We start from the raw sequence: 26,433 nt of genomic DNA on the forward strand, positions 1-26,433 counted from the left end.
CTTTTACTGGAACTCATAAGCTACTAAACCTATTTAGGTGTACCTGGGACAGGAATAGTATGCCTGTTTATCTTACAGATAAATAATACTACAGTACTAATGTAGAAGCAGTTAACATAAGACATTTGCAGTATTTGTTTCATGAATGAATTGTATGTTCCCCATTTATTTTGGATTTTTCTTTCATATTGTATAAATATCTAATAATCTAAATGGGCATTAAGATATTTCTCTAAATTGACATTTAGACTATTTTATATATTTTTGTTTTAATGATCAAGTATCTATTGCATATCTTATTCAACAAAATCCATTTAATGCATTGTTGTGTTTGTGGTATAGTTACTAAAAAAAGAAATAATGAAACGTTTTTGTGAATACATCTGCCCAGATGATGCACAAATCAACGTGAATCATGCAAATAGTTCAATCTGCACATTACAAACCTGTTACAGAGACCACTAGAAGGGGTATACCACTGCCAATGTACTGTAGAGGCTACTAAAAACACTAAATTATTAACAGTTTGGATGTGAATTATTACCTTACATTATTTCAAAATGTAAGCATCTCCAAGAACAGACAAATAACGAAATATATTCCTGTAAAAAAAAAAAGGATACAGCATGATAGTGTATCTTCATGGGCGTGGTTTTCACCAATAATGTCCAATAGAAGAAGAGAGTTGTAGTCCTATAATGAATATTCATGATTAAAGCGGGCCATTTTTGGACTGGGTAACTTCCCGATTCAATGACGACTGCTGTTATGCTACTATCAAAATAGGGAACATGACGGAGGGAATCTAACTATTGGTGCACTGAAAATCCCCATAAATGCTGCGATAGTATATCAGGTATGTGAACAGTAAATACTTGCCATAGTTCAGTACAGTTTGATAACCTGATATAATCTGTCTTTTGAGGAATTAGCTAGCTAAGCTACTCATGCTAACACGTAACAAAACGATAGCTAACGGTACATTTCACCATGTAGAACTGCTAAAATGATGTCAGTAAGCTACACAAACCCGTATAGTAGCTAATTACTAGCTAGTTAATAACTTAACTAGCCATAATAGTGCATGAATTGAGTGTTTTTGCCAGCTAGATTGCTTGATAGCACGATCGTGCCATGCCACTTAAGTCAATGTGACATGTTCCACAAAGACCAGCACGCTCAACCCAGACAAGTACATTGTAAAGGGAAAGGGAGCTATGTGCTTGGCAATGTAGCTAGGTATTCATAGAACAAGATTAATTTCAAAACCGGTATGCTTTGTCGATTGAATAAGCAGTTTGATGCTTGTCACTAGTTACCACGGCCACAAAGTCAAAATTGGCTAGATCGTAAATATGAATGAAAACAAAAATGTGCTTTTTGGTCTTTAATTTAAGGTTAGCAGTGTGGTTAAGTTTAGGGTAAAGCTTAGATTTTAAGAAGATAATTCGTAGGAATAGGCAGGGTTTAGCGACAATTATGACTTTGTAGCTGTGGTAACTAGTGAAGACCTCTTGTGCCAATCGTCATCTAACGTCACAACTGTCACATGTTGCAGGGGGCCACGTTATTTCCCATGCAACCTGAGAATTGTTCCTTCTCCCCTTGTACGGTATGTGACTGAATCTGTGACAGGTCTAGTAAAGCGAACGGTGATACCCCACATGGTGTACTGCTCAGTAAGTCCATATGATACCTGTGTGTATTTGACCCAGCTGTCAGGAGATACTATGCTAGCTACTTTTACACAGTACATCCTATTTTGTGGGACGGGCAGCAGGTAGCCTAACGCATTGGGTCAGTAACTGAAAGGTCACTGGTTCGAATCCACGAGCTGACTAGGTGAAAAATCTGCCGATGTGCCCTTGGGCAAGGCACTTAACCCTAATTGGTCATGTACGTCGCACTGCATAAGTGTCTGTTAAATGACAAAAATTATTGAAGCTGCACATAATAACCACAGAGGGCTGTAGCTAGCCAGTAGTAGCTACAAACCTAGAGCAGAGAAACATACCTTTTTGGTTCTGTTTTGAACACATACAGTATCTGATGTTATCAGACCTACATGTAGCTGAGATAAAGGTCTTATTATACCTATTATCCTGAAATACCCCTCTCTCCACCTCTCTTCCTCACCAGGGTTCAGTGTGTGCGTCAGGTGTGGATGGAGTCAGTAGCATCTGAGAGCACCCACCATAGTTATCACAGACAGGACAAGCCGAAGAAGTCCGCGTTCAGACCAACAGCCTGCACATCGGCAGGCAGGGGGAGAATGGTCAAGTACTTCTCTAACGACGTAGACATCAGGACCTCGTGGGACCATGTTGTCTCTGCCTTCTGGCAGAGGTATCCCAACCCATTCAGGTACAGGACCTCGCGCTGACAATGCTTTTATGGCGGATGCCTCAACGATTTGGTGAGATGCGCATCTAGTAGGAGAGAGAAGGGATATGCCTATTTTCCATTGAGTAACAAACTCCAGACCCATGGAAAACCTGTCTGCTTTCTCCTACTATCAGCTGTGAATGTGAATCTGCACCAACCGTCATTCTATAGCCAAACTGCATCTGCACTGTTCAACAGAATGTGTTTTTGTAAAATGTTCAGTGGACATTGTTACAAGTAGTCCTTATGCATAGAGTTGTACAGTTTGGTAAAGTTTGCAATCATTGGTTTTTGTTTGATATACATTCTAAAGTCTCAGCATCATTATGTTACTGTGGAATTGCCCTACTCTCACTCACAATGAGATTATGGTGTCTGACGCTGTTACAAGTTTAGAAAAAACAACTGTGAGAAGATTATTAAGATGGAGAACTGAGAGTGACCACAGTGGAGAAGTGATACCAGCTTTGTCAGATCAGAAGGAAGTGACTTAGCCAGTCAAGTGATTAATATTGTTTGTATTGTTAATATCTGCTCCGTATTTAACCCAGCCATCTTTCCTTTTATTTGACTACTTGATTCAAGGTTTGTATTCGATTGCTAACAATCAAATACAAGTACTTGAAATGCACAAATCTGCAACTATTTAGCAGGTTAAATTCAGAAGTACTGACAATGTTAACATTTGTTTGCGGAGTATGTCAAGTGTCGTGATAATGTTATGTCGTTTTACAGTTGTCTGAACAACTGTTAGCATACCGCCAACATTGTGTGTGTTCCCATGCATCAGCACCCATGTTCTCACGGAGGACGTGGTGTTCCGGGAGGTGACGGCGGACCAGCGGCTTCTCTCCAGACGCCTGCTCACCAAGACCAATCGAATGCCTCGCTGGGCCGAGTTCCTCTTCCCCTCCAACCTCTCACGCTCAGTCTACATCGTCGAGGACTCCGTCGTCGACCCGGTCACCAAGAGCCTCACCACGTACACCTGGAACCTCAACCACACTACGTTAATGGTGAGGTACGCCCCGACATATGCTCCATTCCGAATCGACCCCTAGCCCCTACACCAAGAAGTGGCTAGGGAGTAGGGGCTAGGCTTCGATTTGGAACCCAGGGATACTGGTTCCCACAGCTTAGTGGTTGGAGCATGGTGCTTGCAACACCAAACGTGTGACGCTCAAGCCAGTCACATGTAGTTCATGTATGTGTTTGTTAGTACGTGTAGGTTTCTCTATTTGTTTTACTAGGTTGGTGGACGCTCATGTCCTTTCACAGTACACTGACTCAACACCGTGGAGTATCTTGTATTTGTTAGAACACGGATTTCTATCTTTAGGAGATCGTATCAGCACCACCACAAGACAGAGGAACACGCTGGGTTTCCCCTACTGCGTTTAGCAGCGGCGCACCGCCTCTAAAAAAAGGAAAGACTGACACTATTAGTATTGACTAAGATAAGAATGTATCTACGTATGACACTATTAGTATTGACTAAGATAAGAATGTATCTACGTATTAGCACACAGCCTACTATTGAACAGAGACTTTGATATGCACGTCTACATGAAAACTGCTGTCCAAAAAAAAGTTATTATTCCATATCTTTAGATACGGAATGGAAGATCTTTTCCTCAATGGTTAAGGCTTGGTTGGCATCTGTCCCTTCATGACCTCCAGTGGTTGACCTATATTGCAGCCACAAGACCCTAGACATGGACAAGAAAGTGCCCTCTGCGTTGCCCCGCCCCCCTGAGAGACGGGCTTGTTTACTGGTCGCGCTTGTTTGTTTTCTCTAGCAACCGACCGTCTCCAAGCCTACAGCACAATAAATATACAGTTTCCCAGAGAAATTCCTTCATGTTGATACCCACAAGGTTTTCCATTGTATATAATTTGTGACATTTCGTTAATTTTTTTTTTTTTTTAAATGCAACATTTGTGCAGTCTGGCTGGATATTGGTTCAGACTGGTAAACACTTAACTAAAGAGAGACAGACGTGAAATGTATTGTTGGTGGTTTTCTGTTTCTCAGGGACCTGGTTTGTTGGATGAGAAAGAGATGAAGTTGTGTAACCTTTGTTGAGTCAGCAGGGTGGGTGGATATCTCATGGTTTACGTCTCAAGTCTCTACGAGAGTCAGAGTTCACTCTCCGTTCTACTGTCAGCAATAGAACAAGGCTTTAATGTGAGAGACTAAATGAGACACTACCTCACCATACCTGGTCAATGTCAACTAGACCTACACTGCAATCATAAAGACCTTTTTATGATTCAACCAACACTTTGTTCATCCCCTTCCCACTTTGTATTCATCTCAAGATCGCCAACACTTGATGTCTATCGCTCAAGATATATGGTGCTGTCAACTTGATGGATGAGCAGAGAGGAGCGCCATAAGGAACACACACCCACCCACACCCCGCCAGGTTATGCCCGCCGTCTAGTTAACGCAAAGCGTTGTGGCGGCGTGCTAGCGAGCGCTGTCTTGTTTTGATTCCACTTGACGGCAGCTGAAGGAGAGGATGACTCATATCACTAGACAGATGGAACAACTTTGTAATCATCTCCAAGATCATATTTCGGAACAAAATGTCAGACTCTTCCAAAACATTTTAATCGCACGCAACCAGTGACTCAAAAGGAAGTGGGATTGATAACTTGTTCTTCATTCATTTCGCATTGAAGTTTTTTGCTTCTTTATGTATTGTGCCCTATAGTTCAGGGCAGCAAACCAACACCACCTGGTTAACAACCCTCTCTCCCCCATCCCTTCCTCCTTTCTTTCCTAGACGGTGGAGGAGCGCTGCCTGTTCCAGGAGTCAGAGGACCGGCCTGCCTTCACGCTGCTCAGACGAGAGGCCTGGATCTCTTCTGGAGTCTACGGCTTCTCCAGACCTATCCAGGTACAGCACAGATGTCGTACAGAACAGCACAACCGAAAACACCACAGCCCCAGACCAGCTATAGGACGGCACGGTACAGCCCCAGACCAGCTATAGGACGGCCCGGTACAGCCCCAGACCAGCTATAGGACGGCCCGGTACAGCCCCAGACCAGCTATAGGACGGCCCGGTACAGCCCCAGACCAGCTATAGGACGGTACCAGACCAGCATCTAGGACGGCCCGGTACAGCCCCAGACCAGCTATAGGACGGCCCGGTACAGCCCCAGACCAGCTATAGGACGGCCCGGTACAGCCCCAGACCAGCTATAGGACGGCCCGGTACAGCCCCAGACCAGCTATAGGACGGCCCTGTACAGCCCCAGACCAGCTATAGGACGGCCCTGTATGTAGTCTACATCCAGGACTAAAGTAATGTTCGAAGCAGACCTAGGTTCAAATAGTGTTTGCTTTCTTTCAAATACTTTGAGAGTTTGATTGAGCCTGTCTGGGGTGCCAAATGAGTTTGGTTTTGGGACTACTCCATTGGTGACATTGCGCCAATCAAGCTCAAACAAGTGCAGCTAAATTATTTGAATGGATAACAAATACTATTTGAACCCAGGTCTGATGGCTATTGAATACATCCACGTATACGAGGCTCAGGGGACCACTACACTACAGCAAAATAGTTCAAGTACCTCAGGACAGACGACCCCTTTTCATCACCAAAGCCATGACCCGTTTAATGGGAGCACATATTGAATAGCAGCAGTCTGCAAAGCAGCAATACATTTGGATTTGTAGCCTGGGAAATCAATTTGAAGGATCTGCTTGCGGTCGTTGTTGGACACCTATGAGAACATATGTGTATATATAATCCATCTATAAGAAAAGCCCAGTCTGAGTTGAAAAACAGATTTTCCCTTAAGTTTGACCCAGATATTTGGTCGACAAATCTAAGAGGCCCACATAAGTATTTTCCACCTCAGCAAGCTAGGCATTTGTCTCTCTCTCTCTCACACACACACACACACACAAGGGTTTATAGGGTCGAATAATGGCACAAGAGGAAAAGTGTGTTTGCAGATGCCAAAACAAAGAAATGGTCATCTTCCACCAGGAACGTTTTCTACGCAAGGGTAGAAAACTAATTTGCCTATTATTATTATTATTATTATTATCAGTGTGTGCTAGCCTTAACAACCCCTAGAGAGAGAAAGGGAAGTCGAGATGAAGGGAAAGAGAGATGAAAGGAGGGAGAAAGAGAGGGGGGGGGAAGTACACTGCCGTTGTGCTCATGTCTCCCCATTTAAACCCTGCTGTTTCCTGTCATGTCCGTCTGTTCTGTTCCCCAGGAGTTTGGCTTGGCCCGCTTCAAGAGCAACCAGGTGAAGGCCATGAAGGGCCTGGAGTACGCTCTGTCTAACTTACACGGTACGTACGGAAGTAGGAAACCAAACAACTTTATTTCTGGGATTTATGATGCGGTTGGAGGCGATGGGCAAACTTTTTTTGTTTTTTTTTTGAGGGAAAAAGTTATATTTTTGGGAGATTGATGCTTTCCGTCATATTTTCCACATTACACAAAGTACCAAAAAGTCTGTCAAAGTCTACTCATGTCTGATTGCTGTGGTCTGAAGTGAAGTCGTGAAATTAATCACAGCTCCCACCCACCAATCAACTCACAACACTAACCCTCCCATCATGCCTTTGGGTGAGCAGACGCCAGATCCCTCTCCCCTGGAAGTGTAACGCACACAATCGTCCGTGTATAATCAGGCCGTGATTGCGTCGCCAGACAGACGCGTCTCTCGAAGTCCTTCGCCGAGTGGAGTGATGCGACGATAATGATTACAGATTTACTGCATGTCTGAGTATGGCCATGTTCTCGTCTCGGAGATATCCCTCCCTAAAGATTGACACCTACAAGTTCCCACTCTCTTAATTGAACGAGTCCGATTTGAGTCAATGATTCAATCGTTTTGTCTATGTTCAGAGGCTGAAAATATCCCATGCGACTAGCTTAAGCCGTATAGTCACAGACCAGTGTTTTGTCCCACGCGTTGCGTGACTGCGCCATATGCCACAGGGCCTTCAGAAAGTATTCATTACCTCTTGACTTATTCCACATTTTGTGTTAGATGGAATTCAAAATGGATTATAGTTTTTCCTCAACCATTTACACACAATACCCCATAATGACAAAGTGAAGACATGTTTAGACATTTTTGCAAATTTATTACGAATGAAATGCATCTCATATTTACATAAGTATTCACACCTCTGAGGTCAATACTTTGTAGAAGCACCTTTGGCAGCGATTACAGCTGTGAGTCTTTCTGGGTAAGTTACTTAAGAGCTTTCCACACCTGGATTGTGCAACATTTGCCCATTTATTCTTTTCAAAATTCTTCAAGCTCTGTCGAATTAGTTGTTGACCATTTTCAGGTCTTTCTGTAGATTTAAGTCAACTGTAACTCGGCCACATTCATTTTCTTCTTGGTAAGCAACTCCACTATAGAATTTGGCCATGTTTTAGGTTATTGTCCTGCTGAAAGATGAATTAATCTCCCAGTGTCTGGTGCATGGCAGACTGAACCAGGTTTTCCTCTAGGATCTTGCATGTGCTTAGCTCCATTACATGTATTTTTTTATTTTTTTCCTGAAAAACTCTTCAGTCATTAACGATTACAAGCATACCATAACATGATGCAGTCACCACAATGCTTGAACATATGGAGAGCCATTTCCTTCCTCTCCGGCAACTGAGTTAGGAAGAACGCCTGTATCTTTGTAGTGACTTAATACGCCTGTATTGGTACAGCATCCAGTGTAATTAATAACATCACCATGCTCAAAAGGATATTCAAAGATTATAATTTTTTTGCCATCTACCAATAGGTGACCACCTTTGCGAGTCATTGGAAAACCTTCCTGGTCTGTGGTTGAATCCATGTTTGAAATTCACTGCTCGACTGAGGGACCTTGCAGATAATTGTATGTGTGGGGTACAGAGCTGAGGTAGTCATTCAAAAAAATATCATGTTAAACTTATTGCACAAAGAGTGAGTCCATGACTTGTTAAGCACATTTTTACTCTTGGACTTATTTAGGCTTGTCATAAATGGTTTGAATACATTTCAGCTTTTTATTTGTAAAAATTCCACTTTGACATTATGGGGTATTGTGTTTAGGCCAGTGACAAACTCAATTTTAATAATACATTTGAATTCAGGCTGTAACACAACATTGGAAAAAGCCAAGGGATGTGAATAATTTCTGAATGCACTGTATGTCAAACATCAGTTCATAACAGATAAATCACAGATGTCCAATGTTTGGCAATGACAGTGGTAACCATGACGGTGGTAACCATGACGGTGGCGAGGTCTGCGTTCTGTCTGACATTGTCTTAGTGTCACGCTGAGGCAGCAGACTAGACACACACCACACACCTACCTAAAATACTTATAGGACATATTTCCATTGTTGTCTTTGTCCCCTCTGTGTGCATCATGCCGTCACTACAGCTGGACTAGGTCTCAGGTTTATTGCGATGGTAAGTACAGTACTAGGGTCTGTCACTACAGCTGGACTAGGTCCCAGGTTTATTATGGTGGTCAGTACAGTACTAGGGTCTGTCACTACAGCTGGACTAGGTATCAGGTTTATTATGGTGGTCAGTACAGTACTAGGGTCTGTCACTACAGCTGGACTAGGTATCAGGTTTATTATGGTGGTCAGTACAGTACTAGGGTCTGTCACTACAGCTGGACTAGGTCTCAGGTTTATTATGGTGGTCAGTACAGTACTAGGGTCTGTCACTACAGCTGGACTTGGTCTCAGGTTTATTATGGTGGTCAGTACAGTACTAGGGTCTGTCACTACAGCTGGACTTGGTCTCAGGTTTATTATGATGGTCAGTACAGTACTAGGGTCTGTCACTACAGCTGGACTAGGTATCAGGTTTATTATGGTGGTCAGTACAGTACTAGGGTCTACCACTACAGCTGGACTAGGTCCCAGGTTTATTATGGTGGTCAGTACAGTACTAGGGTCTGTCACTACAGCTGGACTAGGTATCAGGTTTATTATGATGGTCAGTACAGTACTAGGGTCTGTCACTACAGCTGGACTAGGTATCAGGTTTATTATGGTGGTCAGTACAGTACTAGGGTCTGTCACTACAGCTGGACTAGGTATCAGGTTTATTATGGTGGTCAGTACAGTACTAGGGTCTCACTACAGCTGGACTAGGTATCAGGTTTATTATGGTGGTCAGTACAGTACTAGGGTCTGTCACTACAGCTGGACTAGGTATCAGGTTTATTATGGTGGTCAGTACAGTACTAGGGTCTCACTACAGCTGGACTAGGTATCAGGTTTATTATGGTGGTCAGTACAGTACTAGGGTCTGTCACTACAGCTGGACTAGGTATCAGGTTTATTATGGTGGTCAGTACAGTACTAGGGTCTGTCACTACAGCTGGACTAGGTATCAGGTTTATTATGGTGGTCAGTACAGTACTAGGGTCTGTCACTACAGCTGGACTAGGTCTCAGGTTTATTACGGTGGTCAGTACAGTACTAGGGTCTCACTACAGCTGGACTAGGTATCAGGTTTATTATGATGGTCAGTACAGTACTAGGGTCTGTCACTACAGCTGGACTAGGTATCAGGTTTATTATGGTGGTCAGTACAGTACTAGGGTCTGTCACTACAGCTGGACTAGGTCTCAGGTTTATTATGGTGGTCAGTACAGTACTAGGGTCTGTCACTACAGCTGGACTAGGTATCAGGTTTATTATGGTGGTCAGTACAGTACTAGGGTCTGTCACTACAGCTGGACTAGGTCTCAGGTTTATTATGGTGGTCAGTACAGTACTAGGGTCTGTCACTACAGCTGGACTAGGTCTCAGGTTTATTATGGTGGTCAGTACAGTACTAGGGTCTGTCACTACAGCTGGACTAGGTCTCAGGTTTATTATGGTGGTCAGTACAGTACTAGGGTCTGTCACTATTGTGACGGTATGGCTACGTTCCAATATCCATACTATTGTACCACTTGTCCAATACAGACTGAAGTGGATCCCTGTGCCCTATATAATGCACTACTTTAGTCCTATGGGCCCTGGTCAATAGTAGTGCACTGCACTATATAGTACATAAGATACCATTTCAGACACAACAATGGCTTCCTCCTAAATGGTGTGTTCCAAATCAAAGTTTGTATTTGGTGTACGTGACAACAGGTGTAGACTTTGTGTGGATATTACATCAGAGCCATGGATCTGTGACACCCTCGTCCCAACCCCTTGCTGGGGGATGTCACATGTCTGTCTGGTAGTAGCTTCTGTAGCCACTAGGCAGCCATTTCTAGAACAATCTCTAGTATCCACAGTAGTTGAGGAACAATGCAGTCCAGTACAGTCATGATTCCCTTTGGCATCAATGTGGACAGACTCCAGCTATTCTAGAGCATTAGATCCTGTATTGTGTTTGTGGTTATCAGTAGCTGCTGCAAATACTGTGTACAAAACATTAGGAACACCTTCCTTATATTGAGTTGCAACCCCCTTTGCCCTCAGAACAGCCTACATTTTTTGGATCATGGACTATGAGGTGTCGAAAGCATTCCACAGGGATGCTGGCCCATGTTGACGCCAATGCAAACTGTTGAAAGTGGAAAATCCCAGCAGCTTTGCGGTTCTTGTGCACCTGGCATATACTACCATATCCCGTTCAAAGACGCTTCAATCTTTTGTCTTGCCCATTCACTCTCTGAATGGCGCACACACACGATCCGTGTCTCAAGGCTTCACCTATACTGATTTTGAAGTTGATTTAACAAGTGACATCAATAAAGGGATTCACCTTGTCAGTGTGTTTCATGGAAAGAGCGGGTGTTCCTAACGTTTTGTAGACTGTGTACCGTCATTTTTCCCCGGTTGATGCAAGTGCATGTAGGCTGAAGGAATTCTAACTTGAGATGAATGTTAAGGGGGATTTTATTTTCATGAAAAATGTAGTTTAGCTGTGAATCATGTAGGTATGATTCACATAATATTCCACTCTAAATTGATTTGTTACTGTGATACTTAATTGTCCTGTTCAGGCGACATGAACAAAGGACATTTTTTCTGGTTTCATGCGTTTTATTAATTCACTTACTTGGGGAATGTAATATTTCCTCGGGGTGCAGACCCCCTGCCAGATCATTCACACATAGTGGAGGATCGTTCCTAGCGTTTAAACCTTTACAGGGTCCCTTTATCTTAACGCTTCGCACCGCTCGGCCTACCCAACCTCCCACTGTGCCCGACTTTTCAGTTAATTGGCTCCGCAGGAGCGGCCAGAACCGATACACACCGCCAGCTAGGCAGTGGCTCCGACACACACACCGCCAGCTAGGCAGTGGCTCCGACACACACACCGCCAGCTAGGCAGTGGCTCCGACACACACACCGCCAGCTAGGCAGTGGCTCCGACACACACACCGCCAGCTAGGCAGTGGCTCCGACACACACACCGCCAGCTAGGCAGTGGCTCCGACACACACACCGCCAGCTAGGCAGTGGCTCCAGTACTGTGAAAGGAGTCGGAGCAAGGATGATACAAAACTGAGAAATCGTCAAACGAGCATACCAGATATTCAACAAGGTTTGATCAAAGCCATGTGCGTCTGGAATGTCACCCTATCCACTATGTAGTGCACTACTTTTGACCAGGACCGATAGGGAGTAGGGTGCCATTTCAGACGGTGTGGTAGAAACAACCAGGACCACCTCCTGTCGTTGGCCAACATCAAAGGGGTTTTATTCATAACGGAGTGTGTGAGACTGCACGTATTTCTGTTGGTGTGTGTGCTAGAGACTATCCGACTGCATCGGTGTGTGCGACTGCATGCGCACACACACGCTCGTTTGTGTGAAGCGACTAATCTCCAGCCGCGAGGTTCGCGACAGCGTCCGAGAAAGAGAAGCGAAGAAAAAGAGAGCGGGAGCGAGGGTTGAGCTCAAAGAGCCCAGAGGAAAGATGTGGCATTGTGTGGAGGCCTCAGAAGCCTTCCATCCCCCACAGAGAGAGGGTGCTCTGGGGGTCAGCCAAGGCAGCCGGCCCTGGGAAGGGACCAGGGCTGTGGTTATTCTGGTCAGTGGCTCCAGACCTGCAGCTGGGCTGGGTTCAGTCAGGGGGAGACAGAGGGAGAGCAGAGAGCGTGTGTTGTCATGGTTTCCCTCCCATTGTCTTACTGTCTATTTGTAGTAGAACAGTATATGTGGTGCCATGAAGTCTTAGCCAGACCCTGGCCTAGCATAGAACACATCTTCCTCCTCTCTGTCCCCTCGTCCCTGTTCCCAGTACATTTACTATAGCCCGTCTCCTCTCCTTGTCCCTGTTCCCAGTACAGTTACTATAGCCCGTCTCCTCTCCTTGTCCCTGTTCCCAGTACAGTTACTATAGCCCGTCTCCTCTCCTTGTCCCTGTTCCCAGTACAGTTACTATAGCCCGTCTCCTCTCCTTGTCCCTGTTCCCAGTACAGTTACTATAGCCCGTCTCCTCTCCTTGTCCCTGTTCCCAGTACAGTTACTATAGCCCGTCTCCTCTCCTTGTCCCTGTTCCCAGTACAGTTACTATAGCCCGTCTCCTCTCCTTGTCCCTGTTCCCAGTACAGTTACTATAGCCCGTCTCCTCTCCTTGTCCCTGTTCCCAGTACAGATACTATAGCCCGTCTCCTCTCCTTGTCCCTGTTCCCAGTACAGTTACTATAGCCCGTCTCCTCTCCTTGTCCCTGTTCCCAGTACAGTTACTATAGCCCGTCTCCTCTCCTTGTCCCTGTTCCCAGTACAGTTACTATAGCCCGTCTCCTCTCCTTGTCCCTGTTCCCAGTACAGTTACTATAGCCCGTCTCCTCTCCTTGTCCCTGTTCCCAGTACAGTTACTATAGCCCGTCTCCTCTCCTTGTCCCTGTTCCCAGTACAGTTACTATAGCCCGTCTCCTCTCCTTGTCCCTGTTCCCAGTACAGTTACTATAGCCCGTCTCCTCTCCTTGTCCCTGTTCCCAGTACAGTTACTATAGCCCGTCTCCTCTCCTTGTCCCTGTTCCCAGTACAGTTACTATAGCCCGTCTCCTCTCCTTGTCCCTGTTCCCAGTACAGTTACTATAGCCCGTCTCCTCTCCTTGTCCCTGTTCCCAGTACAGTTACTATAGCCCGTCTCCTCTCCTTGTCCCTGTTCCCAGTACAGTTACTTTAGCCCGTCTCCTCTCCTTGTCCCTGTTCCCAGTACAGTTACTATAGCCCGTCTCCTCTCCTTGTCCCTGTTCCCAGTACAGTTACTATAGCCCGTCTCCTCTCCTTGTCCCTGTTCCCAGTACAGTTACTATAGCCCGTCTCCTCTCCTTGTCCCTGTTCCCAGTACAGTTACTATAGCCCGTCTCCTCTCCTTGTCCCTGTTCCCAGTACAGTTACTATAGCCCGTCTCCTCTCCTTGTCCCTGTTCCCAGTACAGTTACTATAGCCCGTCTCCTCTCCTTGTCCCTGTTCCCAGTACAGTTACTATAGCCCGTCTCCTCTCCTTGTCCCTGTTCCCAGTACAGTTACTATAGCCCGTCTCCTCTCCTTGTCCCTGTTCCCAGTACAGTTACTATAGCCCGTCTCCTCTCCTTGTCCCTGTTCCCAGTACAGTTACTATAGCCCGTCTCCTCTCCTTGTCCCTGTTCCCAGTACAGTTACTATAGCCCGTCTCCTCTCCTTGTCCCTGTTCCCAGTACAGTTACTATAGCCCGTCTCCTCTCCTTGTCCCTGTTCCCAGTACAGTTACTATAGCCCGTCTCCTCTCCTTGTCCCTGTTCCCAGTACAGTTACTATAGCCCGTCTCCTCTCCTTGTCCCTGTTCCCAGTACAGTTACTATAGCCCGTCTCCTCTCCTTGTCCCTGTTCCCAGTACAGTTACTATAGCCCGTCTCCTCTCCTTGTCCCTGTTCCCAGTACAGTTACTATAGCCCGTCTCCTCTCCTTGTCCCTGTTCCCAGTACAGTTACTATAGCCCGTCTCCTCTCCTTGTCCCTGTTCCCAGTACAGTTACTATAGCCCGTCTCCTCTCCTTGTCCCTGTTCCCAGTACAGTTACTTTAGCCCGTCTCCTCTCCTTGTCCCTGTTCCCAGTACAGTTACTATAGCCCGTCTCCTCTCCTTGTCCCTGTTCCCAGTACAGTTACTATAGCCCGTCTCCTCTCCTTGTCCCTGTTCCCAGTACAGTTTGTCCCCTGAGCTAAGGTTCCTCTGGGCCACATCACGATATGCTGCCACTGACCCCATCTCCTGGAGACTGGAGGCTGGCCAGACTCAGTGGGCCTGACCAAGACACTTGTCTAGGTCTCTCTTTCTGGAGTCCCCGGCACCTTTTTCTGAGTATCTGTTGCTCGCCCTCTTTGGATCTCTTTCCCCAACTTTCATCTTTGTCTTTCTTGGCCTGTCTGACTGGATCCTGTGTGTGTGTGTGTGTGTGTGTGTGTGTGTGTGTGTGTGTGTGTGTGTGTGTCTTTCTCCCTCTCCTCCCTACTGGTCGCTCCAGATAGGATCTCTCAACCTCAACAACCACTCCAAGATTGGCTCCTCTCCTCTCTGGCAGTCTAAATATTTTCCACAGATGTTTGAAGTATCTGTTTAGAAGCATTTGGATGGCCTCAGTGTTCACAACTCACACTGAAGAAGAGGAATGCTCTGCTTGTCTCTGTGTTGTGACGGTGGTAGTGTGTTGACTAGGAGACCTCTGGGGATGGTAGAGGTCACCTTAACTCTAACCCCTACTTCTAAAATAGCCTTTTTTAGATGGATGGATAGATGGAAGGTTATATTGTTTCACACACACTTGTAGAGAGGGCAATCATACACACGTTTGTTTTGAAATGTATTCCCAATCAAAATCCTATTTTCCCTAAACTTTAACCTTAACCCTTAAGTCTAAAATAGCCTTTTTCCTTGTGGGGACCCGGCGAAATATCCCCACTTGTCAAAAATGTTCCTTGTTTTGCTATCCTTGTGAGGACTTCTGGTACCCACAAGAATAGTGAAACCCAACCACACACACTGTTAGAGAGAATGCTGACCCAGGAACAAACCCCTGAGCAGAAGACCTGCTGGCTGCCTCATAATGACAAGATCCCTGTTACCTGAGCCTTGTGACCTTTCCAACACACACACACTTAGACTCAGGATATCAAGTCTTGAAGTAATGTGGAGTTATATTCATTCACTCCATGTTCACATTTTGGATTCATGGTACCACCAGTTTTGGAATCGAGTTGGTTAGTTTACTGTATACACACATTTACATTTACATTTTAGTCATTTAGCAGACGCTCTTATCCAGAGCGACTTACAGTAGTGAATGCATACATTTAATTTAAAAAAAAAAGTATTCCGTACTGGTCCCCTGTGGGAATCGAACCCACAACCCTGGCGTTGCAAACACCATGCTCTACCAACTGAGCCACACACTCACCCCATGTCTCTCTCGTCTTCTGCCCACAGGAGAGGCACCCCAGCGTCAGCCCTGCGTCCGGGACACAGTGAAGACTGCTACAGAGAAAGCCAAGACCCTGGCCTCGGCCGCCACCCCGCAGAAACAGCCCCAGCAGTACGTGTGACGACAGGGGAACATCCACTGCTGCCGGCTGGAACCAGGACTGGAATGGGACACTGTGCACGCAGGGCAGGCACAAGCAACACATTCACATGCAACACACAGGCTGGCCAATTCTGGTATTTTTCAGAGCTGATCTGATTGGTCAAAATATCAATTTGTGAGGAAAAACTAAATCAGAATTGAGCTGCACATACACACACACACTCTTTTAGCTGCCTTTTCATTGACTGGAAGCTTGCTTGTATCAAGGTCTCGGTGTGCAGTATGTGTACAATATGTCCATCTAAACCACTAACAGCTCTTCTCCTCTGGGGCTAGGCTCTGCTCCTCTGGGGCTAGGCTCTGCTCCTCTGGGGCTAGGCTCTGCTCCTCTTGTTTTAATTAGCCTAGCATTAATACATCTCAGGTACTGAGCCCCTGTCTGACCGCCTGCCACAACCTAGGGGCATGTTCAATAGGCACCAAACGCAAGAAAATCTTCTCAAACTGAGTGAAACAGAGATACAAAAGTATGTGGACAGCTCTTCAAATTAGTGGATTTGGCTATTTCAGCCACACGTTGCTGACAGGTGTATAAAACCAAGCACCCATCATGCAATCTCCATAGACAAACATTGGCAGTAGAATGGCCTTGCTGAAGAGCGCAGTGATTTAACGTGGCACCGTCATAGGATGCCACCTTTCCATCAAGTCAGTTCGTCACATTTCTGCCCTGGTCAACGAAGTGCTGTTATTGTGAAGCGGAAACGTCTAGTGGTGAAGTGGTAGGCAACAAGCTCACAGAATGGGACTGCCGAGTTCCAAACTGCCTCTGGAAGCAACGTAAACGCAATAACTGTTTGTCGGGAGCTTCATGAAATGGGTTTCCATGGCTGAGCAGCCGCACAAAAGCCTAAGATCACCATGCGCAATGCAAAGCATCAGCTGGATTGGTGTAAAGCTCGCTGCCATTGGAGCAGCGGAAATGCATTCTTTGGAGGGATGAATCACGCTTCACGATCTGGCAGTCTGACGGACAAATCTGGGTTTTGGCGGAGGCCAGGAGAACACTACTACCTGCCCCAATGCAGAGTGCCAACTGTAAAGTTTGGTGGAAGAATAATGGTCTGTGGCAGTTTATGGTTCGGGCCCCTTAGTTCCAGTGAAGGGAAATCTTAACTCTACAGCATGCAATGACATTCTAGACGATTCTGTGCTTCCAAGTTTGTGGCAACAGTTTGGGGAAGGCCCTTTCCTGTTTCAGCATGACACGGCCCCCATGCACAAAGCGAGGTTCATACAGAAACGGTCTGTTGAACTTCACTGGCCTGCACAGAGCCCTGACCTCAACCCCATCGAACACCTTTGGGATGAATTGGAACACCGACTGCAAGCCAGGCCTAATTGCCCAACATCAGTGCCTGACCTCACTGGCTGAATGGAAGCAAGTCCCCGCAGCAAGGTTCCAACATCTAGTGGAAAGCCTTCGTAGAAGAGTGGAGGCTGTTGTAGCAGCAAAGGGGGAACCAACTCCATATTAATGCCCATGATTTTGGATGAGCAGGTGTCCACATACTTTTGGTCATGTAGTGTACTTTCTGAACTTGTCCAATAGAAACACTTTGTTTTCTGTTGCAAAATGTTTTTATATGGTGTGCCATAATGAACACAACCCTGACTTGTATAAGCTCTGGGACATTTATCTCTTGTGCACTGTCAGTGAGGCCTGTTTTGAAAAGCATAAAACGTGACAAATCAGACATGCCAAATAACAGTAAAAGGTACCAAGACAAGCTGAAGAAATAATATAAATTCCACAACACTGGATGTATGCTGGAGTTTGAGAGTTTATCAAATAATATAAATAATTAGTAATTATTGTATTACCCTTAAACTGCGTCGTGCGACTGAATTTGTCAATGATGTCTACGATTGATTTGTTGGATATATCAAGCGATATCAAATTAAGAATTTGACATTTACCAGGGACAGTTGATGTATTTCATGTTTTATTGTACATTAATGTATTTGTCCGACATTACTTTGTCTGTCTCTTAATATTTTTTGCTGCATTCCTTTAAGGTAGAACTAGATGTTATGATTTTAGACTAGAGGAAATTGTCTTAACATTGAAAGAAAACTGCACTTAAATAAAAATCTGATTTAATATTGTTATTTGGGATACAACTTTCATTTTGTTTTGGTTCAGGCCTTAGTTATGTAAACTTAAACTACTGCATATTGTCATGAAATCGTGTAACGTTCATTGCCATGGTTTTCATATTCCTATGTACAATTTAGTCAATGTTGTGATGCAATTGCAGTAATCTGACAACAGGGGGCCTAAAACAAGCCTGTAGAAGTTCAGCATGCCAACTATTTAAAGGGGCAGTGCAGTCAGTGATTTTCCTGTGTTTTTATATATGAGGTTGGAATAATACTGTGAAATTGTCCTTTTAGCATAAGAGCTGTTGGAAAAGACTGGCAGAACTTCTTGCATTTTGCTAAGATTTTTTTTTTCTTTGACGATTTTAACTGTTTTAATTGTTACCCAGAAATGATTTGATATTGAGAAACAGCTGCATTGGACCTTATATTACTGTTTGGCTATTCTCTCCAGTCTCCAGATTAGAGGTTATTTTACATAAATCACTTCACCGTCCTGTGTTTATCGTTCTCCAGTCTCCACCAGACTACAGAGGTTATTTTACATAAACCACTTCACCGTCCTGTGTTTATCGTTCTCCAGTCTCCACCAGACTACAGAGGTTATTTTACATAAACCACTTCACCGTCCTGTGTTTATCGTTCTCCAGTCTCCACCAGACTACAGAGGTTATTTTACATAAATCACTTCACCGTCCTGTGTTTATCGTTCTCCAGTCTCCACCAGACTACAGAGGTTATTTTACATAAACCACTTCACCGTCCTGTGTTTATCGTTCTCCAGTCTCCACCAGACTACAGAGGTTATTTTACATAAACCACTTCACCGTCCTGTGTTTATCGTTCTCCAGTCTCCACCAGACTACAGAGGTTATTTTACATAAACCACTTCACCGTCCTGTGTTTATCGTTCTCCAGTCTCCACCAGACTACAGAGGTTATTTTACATAATATATCGCTTCACCTTCATGTATTATCATTGCATAGTAAGTAATAGGATCATTTGAATTCCTATTGAATCACGTACTTACGACAAGCCTTTCTCAACCCAATCCTCGTTGCGCCCCAGTCGTTCCATAATGACGGTGTAACGTAACACCAGCACACCTGATTCAAATTAACAGCAGCTTGATGATTAGTTGACTCATTTCAGGTGTGCGTCTGTTAGAACTACATCAAATATTTTTAACGTCTGGCCTAGACCACAGGAGGTTGGTGGACCCTTCATTTGGGAGGAGGGGGCTCGTGGTAATGGCTGGAGCGGAACAGCTGGAATGGTAGCAAATACAAGTTTGATGCCATTCCATTCGCTCTGTTCCACCCCTTATTATGAGCCGTCTTCCCCTCAGCAGCCTCCATTGGTCTGGACGGTAGCTAGACTTTCTCAGAACCACTATAAATATTAAAACACAAATATATTTCAATCATGCAAATAAGGAGGCTGTGACAACCTTGTGTAAAAAACATTTTTTTTATTATATTACAATTAAAGAATACACAGTAATACCTTCAAGTGTGTGCCAAAATGTTATCCAGCACCAGGTAAACTCATGTATCCATACATAGGAACTTATATAATATAGCACATCTTTTGAAAGCATAGTACAACATCTGCTATTAAAGGAACATATTCACAGGTCTCTGGCACAGAACTCTCCCTACTCAGTGTTTTGCCTGACTACGATGCCAAGCTCCCTCAGCCCCCTTCATCCTCTCCCTCCCTCCCTCTGAACCTAATCTCAACCAGCCCCCCTCTGGCCAAAGTTCCGGAGCCCCTAAACTGTCTATCAACGAGACACACAACACCCTCGGGACTAAGAGTTCTCTCATGCCAACTCGACAACAAGACGACAACAAGAGACCGATCGCAGAACTCTTAACATAAAGGAGGAAAAAAATCATTCCTATCTTCAGACGGTGCTCTAGCAATGTCACACAGAAAGAAACAGAAAAGACAGTAAAGGGTTAGTGAGGGATTAAAAAGAGAGACAATGATACACTTGGACTAAAATCTACATTTCCTGTTGCTTTTAAAGCTAATTTAAGATGGGATTCCATAGGTGTCTGATGACTGTCTGCAAGGGGGTGGAAAGAAAATCAAAGTGACTAGTTATTTGGCAGGAATCGGGTTTTCGTTCCAGCATTATTCGATTGTTTGTTCATAGCGCTGCACTTGAAGAGGACAGAGGACAGGAATGGGTTCTATTTGTCTCTGAAAGTAACTGTCAGACCTGAGCTCAAATAGGAAGATTTCAAATACTTTGCTTGTTAAATCTGCCTGCCAGCCAGATGGGTGGGATTTGCTCTTTTGGGCCCATTCCATTAAAAACATGCAGACAGCCACAATCAAACACAGCTAAAGTGTTTTCAGAGATTTCACAATACTATTTGAACCCAGGTTTGAGTGTATGTCCGTCTGTTGACTTTTCCCTTGCCTCTATACAGGCTTCGCTTGTTTGGTCTGAGCCTCAACCTTATTTCACCTCTCTCTCTCTCTCTCTCTCTCTCTCTCTCTCTCTCTCTGTCTCTCTCTCTCTCTGTCTCTCTCTCTCTGTCTCTCTCTCTCTCTGTCTCTCTCTCTCTCTGTCTCTCTCTCTCTGTCTCTCTCTCTCTCTCTCTCTCTCTCTCTCTCTCTCTCTCTCTCTCTCTCTCTCTCTCTCTCTCTCTCTCTCTCTCTCTCTCTCTCTCTCTCTCTCTCTCTCTCTCTCTCTCTCTCTCTCTCTCTCTCTCTCTCTCTCCTACTCTCTCTCTCTCTCTCTCTCTCTCTCTCTCTCTCTCTCTCTCTCTCTCTCTCTCTCTCTCTCTCTCTCTCTCTCTCTCTCTCTCTCTACCCTCCTGCTGACTCCCTTGGCAGCAATAGCCTGGCAGACAGACTCAATCATCATTTCGCTGTGCTTCGAAAAGAAAAATTAAACACACTTGGATACATTTCAGACCAGATGATTTTTAAAGCAGAGATCAACCACCTCTCGGCTTCGACAAAAGTCAACACATTTTGATTGATAAGTGTGTCAACCCCCCCCCCATAGCTATCGAGATTTCAGTTCTGCTCCGCTCTGACGTTTAAAGGAAGTTTGTTGGACAGCACCATTGATTACTTTTACAATAATGTCGTTTTTGCATTGTGAAAGGGTTGAGAGTCGTCCACACATCTTTCAATCGAGACTTTTCCCAGGTGTTTCCAAACTCATTCACAAATCAACACATTTAGTGTTCAATGCCTATCGCCAAGTGATTTGCTCAACAATCTCTGTCACACTGTAAGTACAATCTCTCTGGTTAAAAGAAAACAAAGTTATTTTCAAGGCACATCATTGAAAGACATTCCATAACCACTATCCAGCAGTCTCATTCCCTGAAACCTAGTGAGCACGAGACGTTGAAAAGGTGACGTCTTTTCAACCAAAAAAATGTCTGTTTAACGTCTTTTCAACTTCTTTTGCTCCTACATTCAGTATCTGTAACAGTATCTGAATCAGTATCCTCCCCTGCTAATACACCTGCCCTCCAACCACTCAGTCTTTCTGAACGTGCGCTATGTGCATTAGAAAATGATGTCGCTGAAAATGACAAATCTCATATCTGGCCCACGTGTGTTCCGCTTACTTAATCATTGCCTCACATTAGCTGATGGGAGGTTCTGTGCAAGAGAAGTTTTACTCAGTTGTTCATTTCAAAAGCAAACTGAAAGAGTAGTACATCTGTGCTCCTAACAGTCATGTACATAGGTCCTTGACATGAATGTAAACTCAAGAACTTTATCTTTCTCGGGTTAGTTTCTTTTCGCCCTCCTTCAGTGTATGGAGAGAGTTCAGAGGTAAAATCCATCAACAGAGATGTTAACATTGTTGGTCACAAAATGAACCACAGAGTCGAAGCACGAATCTGGCTTTTTCTTCTTTAAAACCCAAGCCTGCCTACCAACCAACCGCCTACTTCTTCTTTAAAAAGCACAAGATGGTCATATTGCTGTGTCTCGAGACGCCCCATGACCACCAGGGTCACGGTAAAACTATGGTAGTAGAGTAGAGTAGGGAAGGTGCCACCGGGAGGAGGGAGGGAGGGAGAACACCACGAGCTGCCTTCATTGATTGGATTTCTCCTCCCTTCTCCTCGCCCAATGGTTTCCTGTTCAAAAACAAGTGCATTTCATAAACAGAGCCAAAACAAAATGGCTGCCACAACAACAAAATAAGCAGTTTAAACCCCTAAATTAGGTTGACTGATTGAACCCCAATAATGACCAGCCAGGGCGAGTGAATGGAAGCTGCCATCGGGAGTTACCAGTATGGTCAGTGTTGACTTTAAGCTGCGTGGCAGGGCAGGCAGGGCAGGCGTCAAGTGGGTAGGGCGTACCTGGCAACCGCGCCAGGGGTACACCTTGAGGAGTACTCGATGGAGGCAAAAGGGGCTAAAATCAGTTCTTCACGTGCCCCTTCTTCACTCAAGGAGGAGTCAGCATCCCCATTTGGCTTGGGGTGGAAGGGGTTAAAACAAAGTGTTCATCTACTCCGAAAAGGGGTGGAGCTGGGGGGCAAGGGGGTGGATGTTCGGAGAGTGTGTAGCAGGGTCAAGACCTGAGTAGGGATGGAGGGAGGAGGAGGGAGGGGGGCACACGACAACAGTCACCAAGGCTCACCAAGGCACAGAATGACATTGGGGAGAGTACTAGAGAAAAGGGGGCAGCCAGGTTCCTAGCCTCCCTGTCCTACACTCTCTCTACCTTCAACTAGCCTGGCCTTCTGTCTGTCTGTCTGTCTGTCTGTCTGTCTGTCTGTCTGTCTGTCTGTCTGTCTGTCTGTCTGTCTGTCATATATTTATATAGATATACTCTTCTTTTTTGTCTTTTCGTTAAACGAGAACATTTAGGAAAATAGAATAGAAAATATAGACTACACTATCACTTTCAGTGACCGATAGCTTTTTTTTTTCATTGCAACGTTTTTCTAAGTCTTTTGTGATTTTTTTTGTTGTTCTTTTTTTGGTCAGACCTGCCAAGTTGTGGACTGGCCCTTTTTAAAGTGTTGGAATGCCAAGCTCTAAGGATTACGAGAGAAACTCGGGCCTAAACGGTTAAATGTTCAGAAGGCCAAAGATATGCCTCTTCCGTCAATATTTTATACTAGTGTGCATGGCTTTGGAGACAGTGCTGTACATTTCTAATACATTACATTGGTCTTTTACAATGTCCCCAAAGCTTCAGAAGTAGTATCTAGCTAACAGATATAGCAGAGAAAATACATTAATCTACCTTTGAGTTAGAGAAATGAAAGCATTGTTATGATTAGTTTTGATGCAATACCTATTCCTCTACAGAGAGCTGATCATTAGAGCTGGCTTTTTATTTTTATGCACTTCTACAGCTTTGACTTGTCAATGTCTACCGACCGTGCACACACCCACTTACGCATGCACGCCTGCATACATACATACACACATACACACATCTAGAACTGTTGGAACTAGGAGTAGACTGATGACAGCAGGGTAATAAATGGATCTATTAGTGAATAACAGGAACGGTTAGCCTGATCCTGCTGATCCACTGTCTTCCACTCCACAATGCCCAGTTGCCCTCTATAACTTAGTAAAAGAGGGCAACCATGCCGCCATTTTGGGACAAAATTAACCCACCAGAATCGCTTAAATGCTTGAGAAAGCAGTATCATATCTTTCCGTGTTTTATTGCTACATCAATATGCTACTGAAAAGTAAAGTACGGTTCGCGATTCTGGGGATGCACCGTGTGTGAATATTTAGGGAATAGCGTGCCATTCCAGACACTTGCACCATATAGGGAATAGGGTGCCATTTCAGACCCACTTCTAGTGTCGTGTTCGGTAGTGTGGAGTAGTGGTTAAGGAACTCAGCCAGAGGGAGAGATATCAATGTGCTGCCCTTAGAAATATTGACCCTAATGTCCAGTACATTTGGTAACATTGATTGGGGTTTGTAGATTAACAAGAGATATGTTCCAATAGAACGTTCTTTTTTTTCTCCATCAGAAAGTGTGCCTGCTAACGTTCTATCCTATACCACGTACACACACACACACACACACACACACACACACACACACACACACACACACACACACACACACACACACACACACACAGTTAAACACACACATGCTGAGTTCCCATTGACAAGTCAAAGCTGTCTGCCACCACACCAGAGGTCCCCAACAAAACCACAAACTGCTCTGCTATATCGATCCCGCAGCCACAACAACAGGTAGAGGTGAGGGAGGTCTGGGGGTCAGGTTAGGCAAGATAAGCGGGACAAGGGGTGATAGGATAGGGGTGAGGTAGGGTGTGGTGTAGGGGTTAGGACAGGAGAAAGTCAGGAAGTCAGCCCCGACAGGAACGTCTACAGTCTACTTCCTGGTTCCAGGGAATAAGCGCCAATGGGGACACTGGGGATGGGCGGAGGAGGGGGAGACCACAGCCGCTGTTTGCTGGGGGAGTGGCTGATGACGGCGTAGCGTGGGCTCGGGGGGTGCGTGCTGGGGCAATATTAGGGGGGGTAGGAAGGGAATAGCAGGGTACGTGGGGCTGGGGTCATAGAGGGCTGATTGGAGGTGTGGCCCTCAGGGGCCCCCTGGTGGCCCCTAGCAGTGGTGCGGCTGCAGTCTGTGGGAGGAATGCTGTGTGTAGCTGGCGTCGCTGGAGCTGCTCTGCAGGTTGTAGTCCTCCTCCTCCTCGCCGTCCAGGAGGCCGTCGTCGCTGATGCTCTCGTCCACGCTGTCCCCCTCGCCAAGCTCACCCTCGCCCAGGGGGGACTCCATGCCTTCAATGTCCACCTCTGCATAGAGAGAGAGAGAGAGAGAGAGAGAGAGAGAGAGGAGAGAGAGAGAGAGAGAGAGAGACATACTGTTAGTCTCCACACTTCATGGAATCAAATCAATAACTACAACAGGACTTTCAGAGAGATAGAAACAGAAACAAAGCGAGAGATAGAAAGAGAGGGAGATAAATAGAGAGAGAGGGAGATGGAGTGTGTGTGCGTGTGTGTGTGTGTGTGTGTGTGTGTGTGTGTGTGAGTGTGTGTGAGAGAGAGAGAGAGAGACAGAGAGAGAGAGGGGTACAAAACAGCGTTGTTGTATTTCGTTCGTGTTGAACTTTGGGCACGTACACTGAGGAGCCCTCTCTGTGTGTCGCCGGGCGGATTAGGGCCGGATTTAGACGGTCATTAACTTTGTATAACAGGCAGGTCTCTGTACTACCTCCAGTAATCTCTCCCCCTACTGATAAACATCCCCCACGTGTTTACCACCCTCATGATCAGTAAACAACAACACCCGTCTCCTACCCAGGGGCCTCCAGGAGCCAAGTAGGAGAGATACTGTTCACATTTTTTCCACTAATTGGTATTTTGACAAATCACATCAGATTTTTTTCACATCATATATTTTTCAGAGCTGATCTGATTGGTCAAAAGACCAATTAGTAAAGAAAATATCAGAATTGGACTGCATGTGCAAACGCAGCCATCGAGCTTGGTCAACTCGGTTCCCATTTTAAAAAATGGCTGGAACGTGGTCATATGATTCGAGAGAAGCCATCCATGTAATCGCCCAACAAACGGTCATTTTGAGAGTTTCATACAAAAACCTTGAGGGATTAATTTAAATGAACTTCAGTTGGAATAAGCAGAAGGAGCAGACATGGCATCTTTAACAGCACCAGCCCCTTATAGCTCAGCCTAGCTCCATCCTAGTTCCAGTCTAGCTCCAGCATAGCTCCATCATAGTTCCATCCTAGTTTCAGTCTAGCTCCATCCTAGTTCCAGTCTAGCTCCATCCTAGTTCCAGTCTAGCTCCAGCATAGCTCCATCATAGTTCCATCCTAGTTTCAGTCTAGCTCCATCCTAGTTCCAGCCTAGCTCCATCCTAGTTCCAGTCTAGCTCCATCATAGTTCCATCCTAGTTTCAGTCTAGCTCCATCCTAGTTCCAGTCTAGCTCCATCCTAGTTCCAGTCTAGCTCCAGCATAGCTCCATCCTAGTTCCAGTCTAGCTCCATCCTAGTTCCAGCCTAGCTCCAGCATAGCTCCATCCTAGTTCTAGTCTAGCTCCAGCATAGCTCCAGCCTAGTTCCAGCCTAGTTCCATCCTAGTTCTAGTCTAGCTCCAGCCTAGTTCCAGCCTAGTTCCAGTCTAGCTCCAGCATAGCTCCATCCTAGTTCTAGTCTAGCTCCAGCATAGCTCCATCCTAGTTCTAGTCTAGCTCCAGCCTAGCTCCAGCATAGCTCCATCCTAGTTCCAGTCTAGCTCCAGCCTAGTTCCAGCCTAGTTCCATCCTAGTTCCAGTCTAGCTCCAGCCTAGTTCCAGCCTAGTTCCAGTCTAGTTCCAGTCTAGCTCCAGCAT

General features: G+C 45.3%; 2 protein-coding genes and 1 long non-coding RNA gene across 7 annotated transcripts in view; 2 read left to right on the forward strand and 1 right to left on the reverse strand.

Moving 5' to 3' along the window:
- The first annotated feature begins 716 nt into the window (after nt 1-716).
- LOC106610320 (PRELI domain-containing protein 1, mitochondrial) lies at nt 717-17,103 on the forward strand. Of its 3 annotated transcripts, none has more exons than XM_014209607.2 (7): nt 723-856; nt 1,559-1,679; nt 2,140-2,364; nt 3,176-3,401; nt 5,178-5,291; nt 6,628-6,706; nt 15,805-17,103. In XM_014209607.2, exons 3-7 carry the CDS (start codon nt 2,165-2,167, stop codon nt 15,918-15,920), a joined length of 735 nt encoding a protein of 244 aa, XP_014065082.2. In that variant the 5' UTR covers nt 723-856; nt 1,559-1,679; nt 2,140-2,164; the 3' UTR covers nt 15,921-17,103. The 3 variants fall into 3 exon arrangements, with proteins under 3 accessions (XP_014065081.2, XP_014065082.2, XP_014065080.2); XM_014209605.2 differs by having other exon boundaries at nt 1,559-1,612; nt 15,805-17,102; XM_014209606.2 differs by lacking the exon at nt 1,559-1,679 and having other exon boundaries at nt 717-856.
- Nucleotides 17,104-17,190: 87 nt separating this feature from the next.
- On the forward strand, nt 17,191-19,761 carry LOC123744200 (uncharacterized). Its single transcript, XR_006770793.1, has 2 exons — nt 17,191-18,934; nt 19,002-19,761. It is a non-coding gene; the product is annotated as an uncharacterized lncRNA (long non-coding RNA).
- mxd4 (MAX dimerization protein 4) overlaps nt 19,520-26,433 on the reverse strand; it is a 39,733-nt gene continuing 32,819 nt past the window's right edge. For all 3 annotated transcript variants that reach the window (XM_014209608.2, XM_045722896.1, XM_045722897.1), the window contains one exon: nt 19,520-24,871. In XM_014209608.2, coding sequence (XP_014065083.2) covers nt 24,678-24,871 — 194 coding nt within the window. In that variant the 3' untranslated portion in view covers nt 19,520-24,677. The remainder of the gene's footprint in view (nt 24,872-26,433) is intronic.

This window comes from Salmo salar, chromosome ssa08 (genome assembly GCF_905237065.1).
Source record: "Salmo salar chromosome ssa08, Ssal_v3.1, whole genome shotgun sequence".
Lineage (NCBI taxonomy): Eukaryota > Metazoa > Chordata > Actinopteri > Salmoniformes > Salmonidae > Salmo > Salmo salar.

What these genes read in the sequence shown, in the direction of transcription:
- LOC106610320 (XM_014209606.2), top strand. Translation starts at nt 2,165, where the DNA reads ATGGAGTCAGTAGCATCTGAGAGCACCCACCATAGTTATCACAGACAG. An exon ending in TCAACCACACTACGTTAATG is followed by an intron (nt 3,402 to 5,177) that starts GTGAGGTACGCC and finishes TTTCTTTCCTAG; the next exon opens with ACGGTGGAGGAGCGCTGCCT. An exon ending in CGCTCTGTCTAACTTACACG is followed by an intron (nt 6,707 to 15,804) that starts GTACGTACGGAA and finishes TTCTGCCCACAG; the next exon opens with GAGAGGCACCCCAGCGTCAG.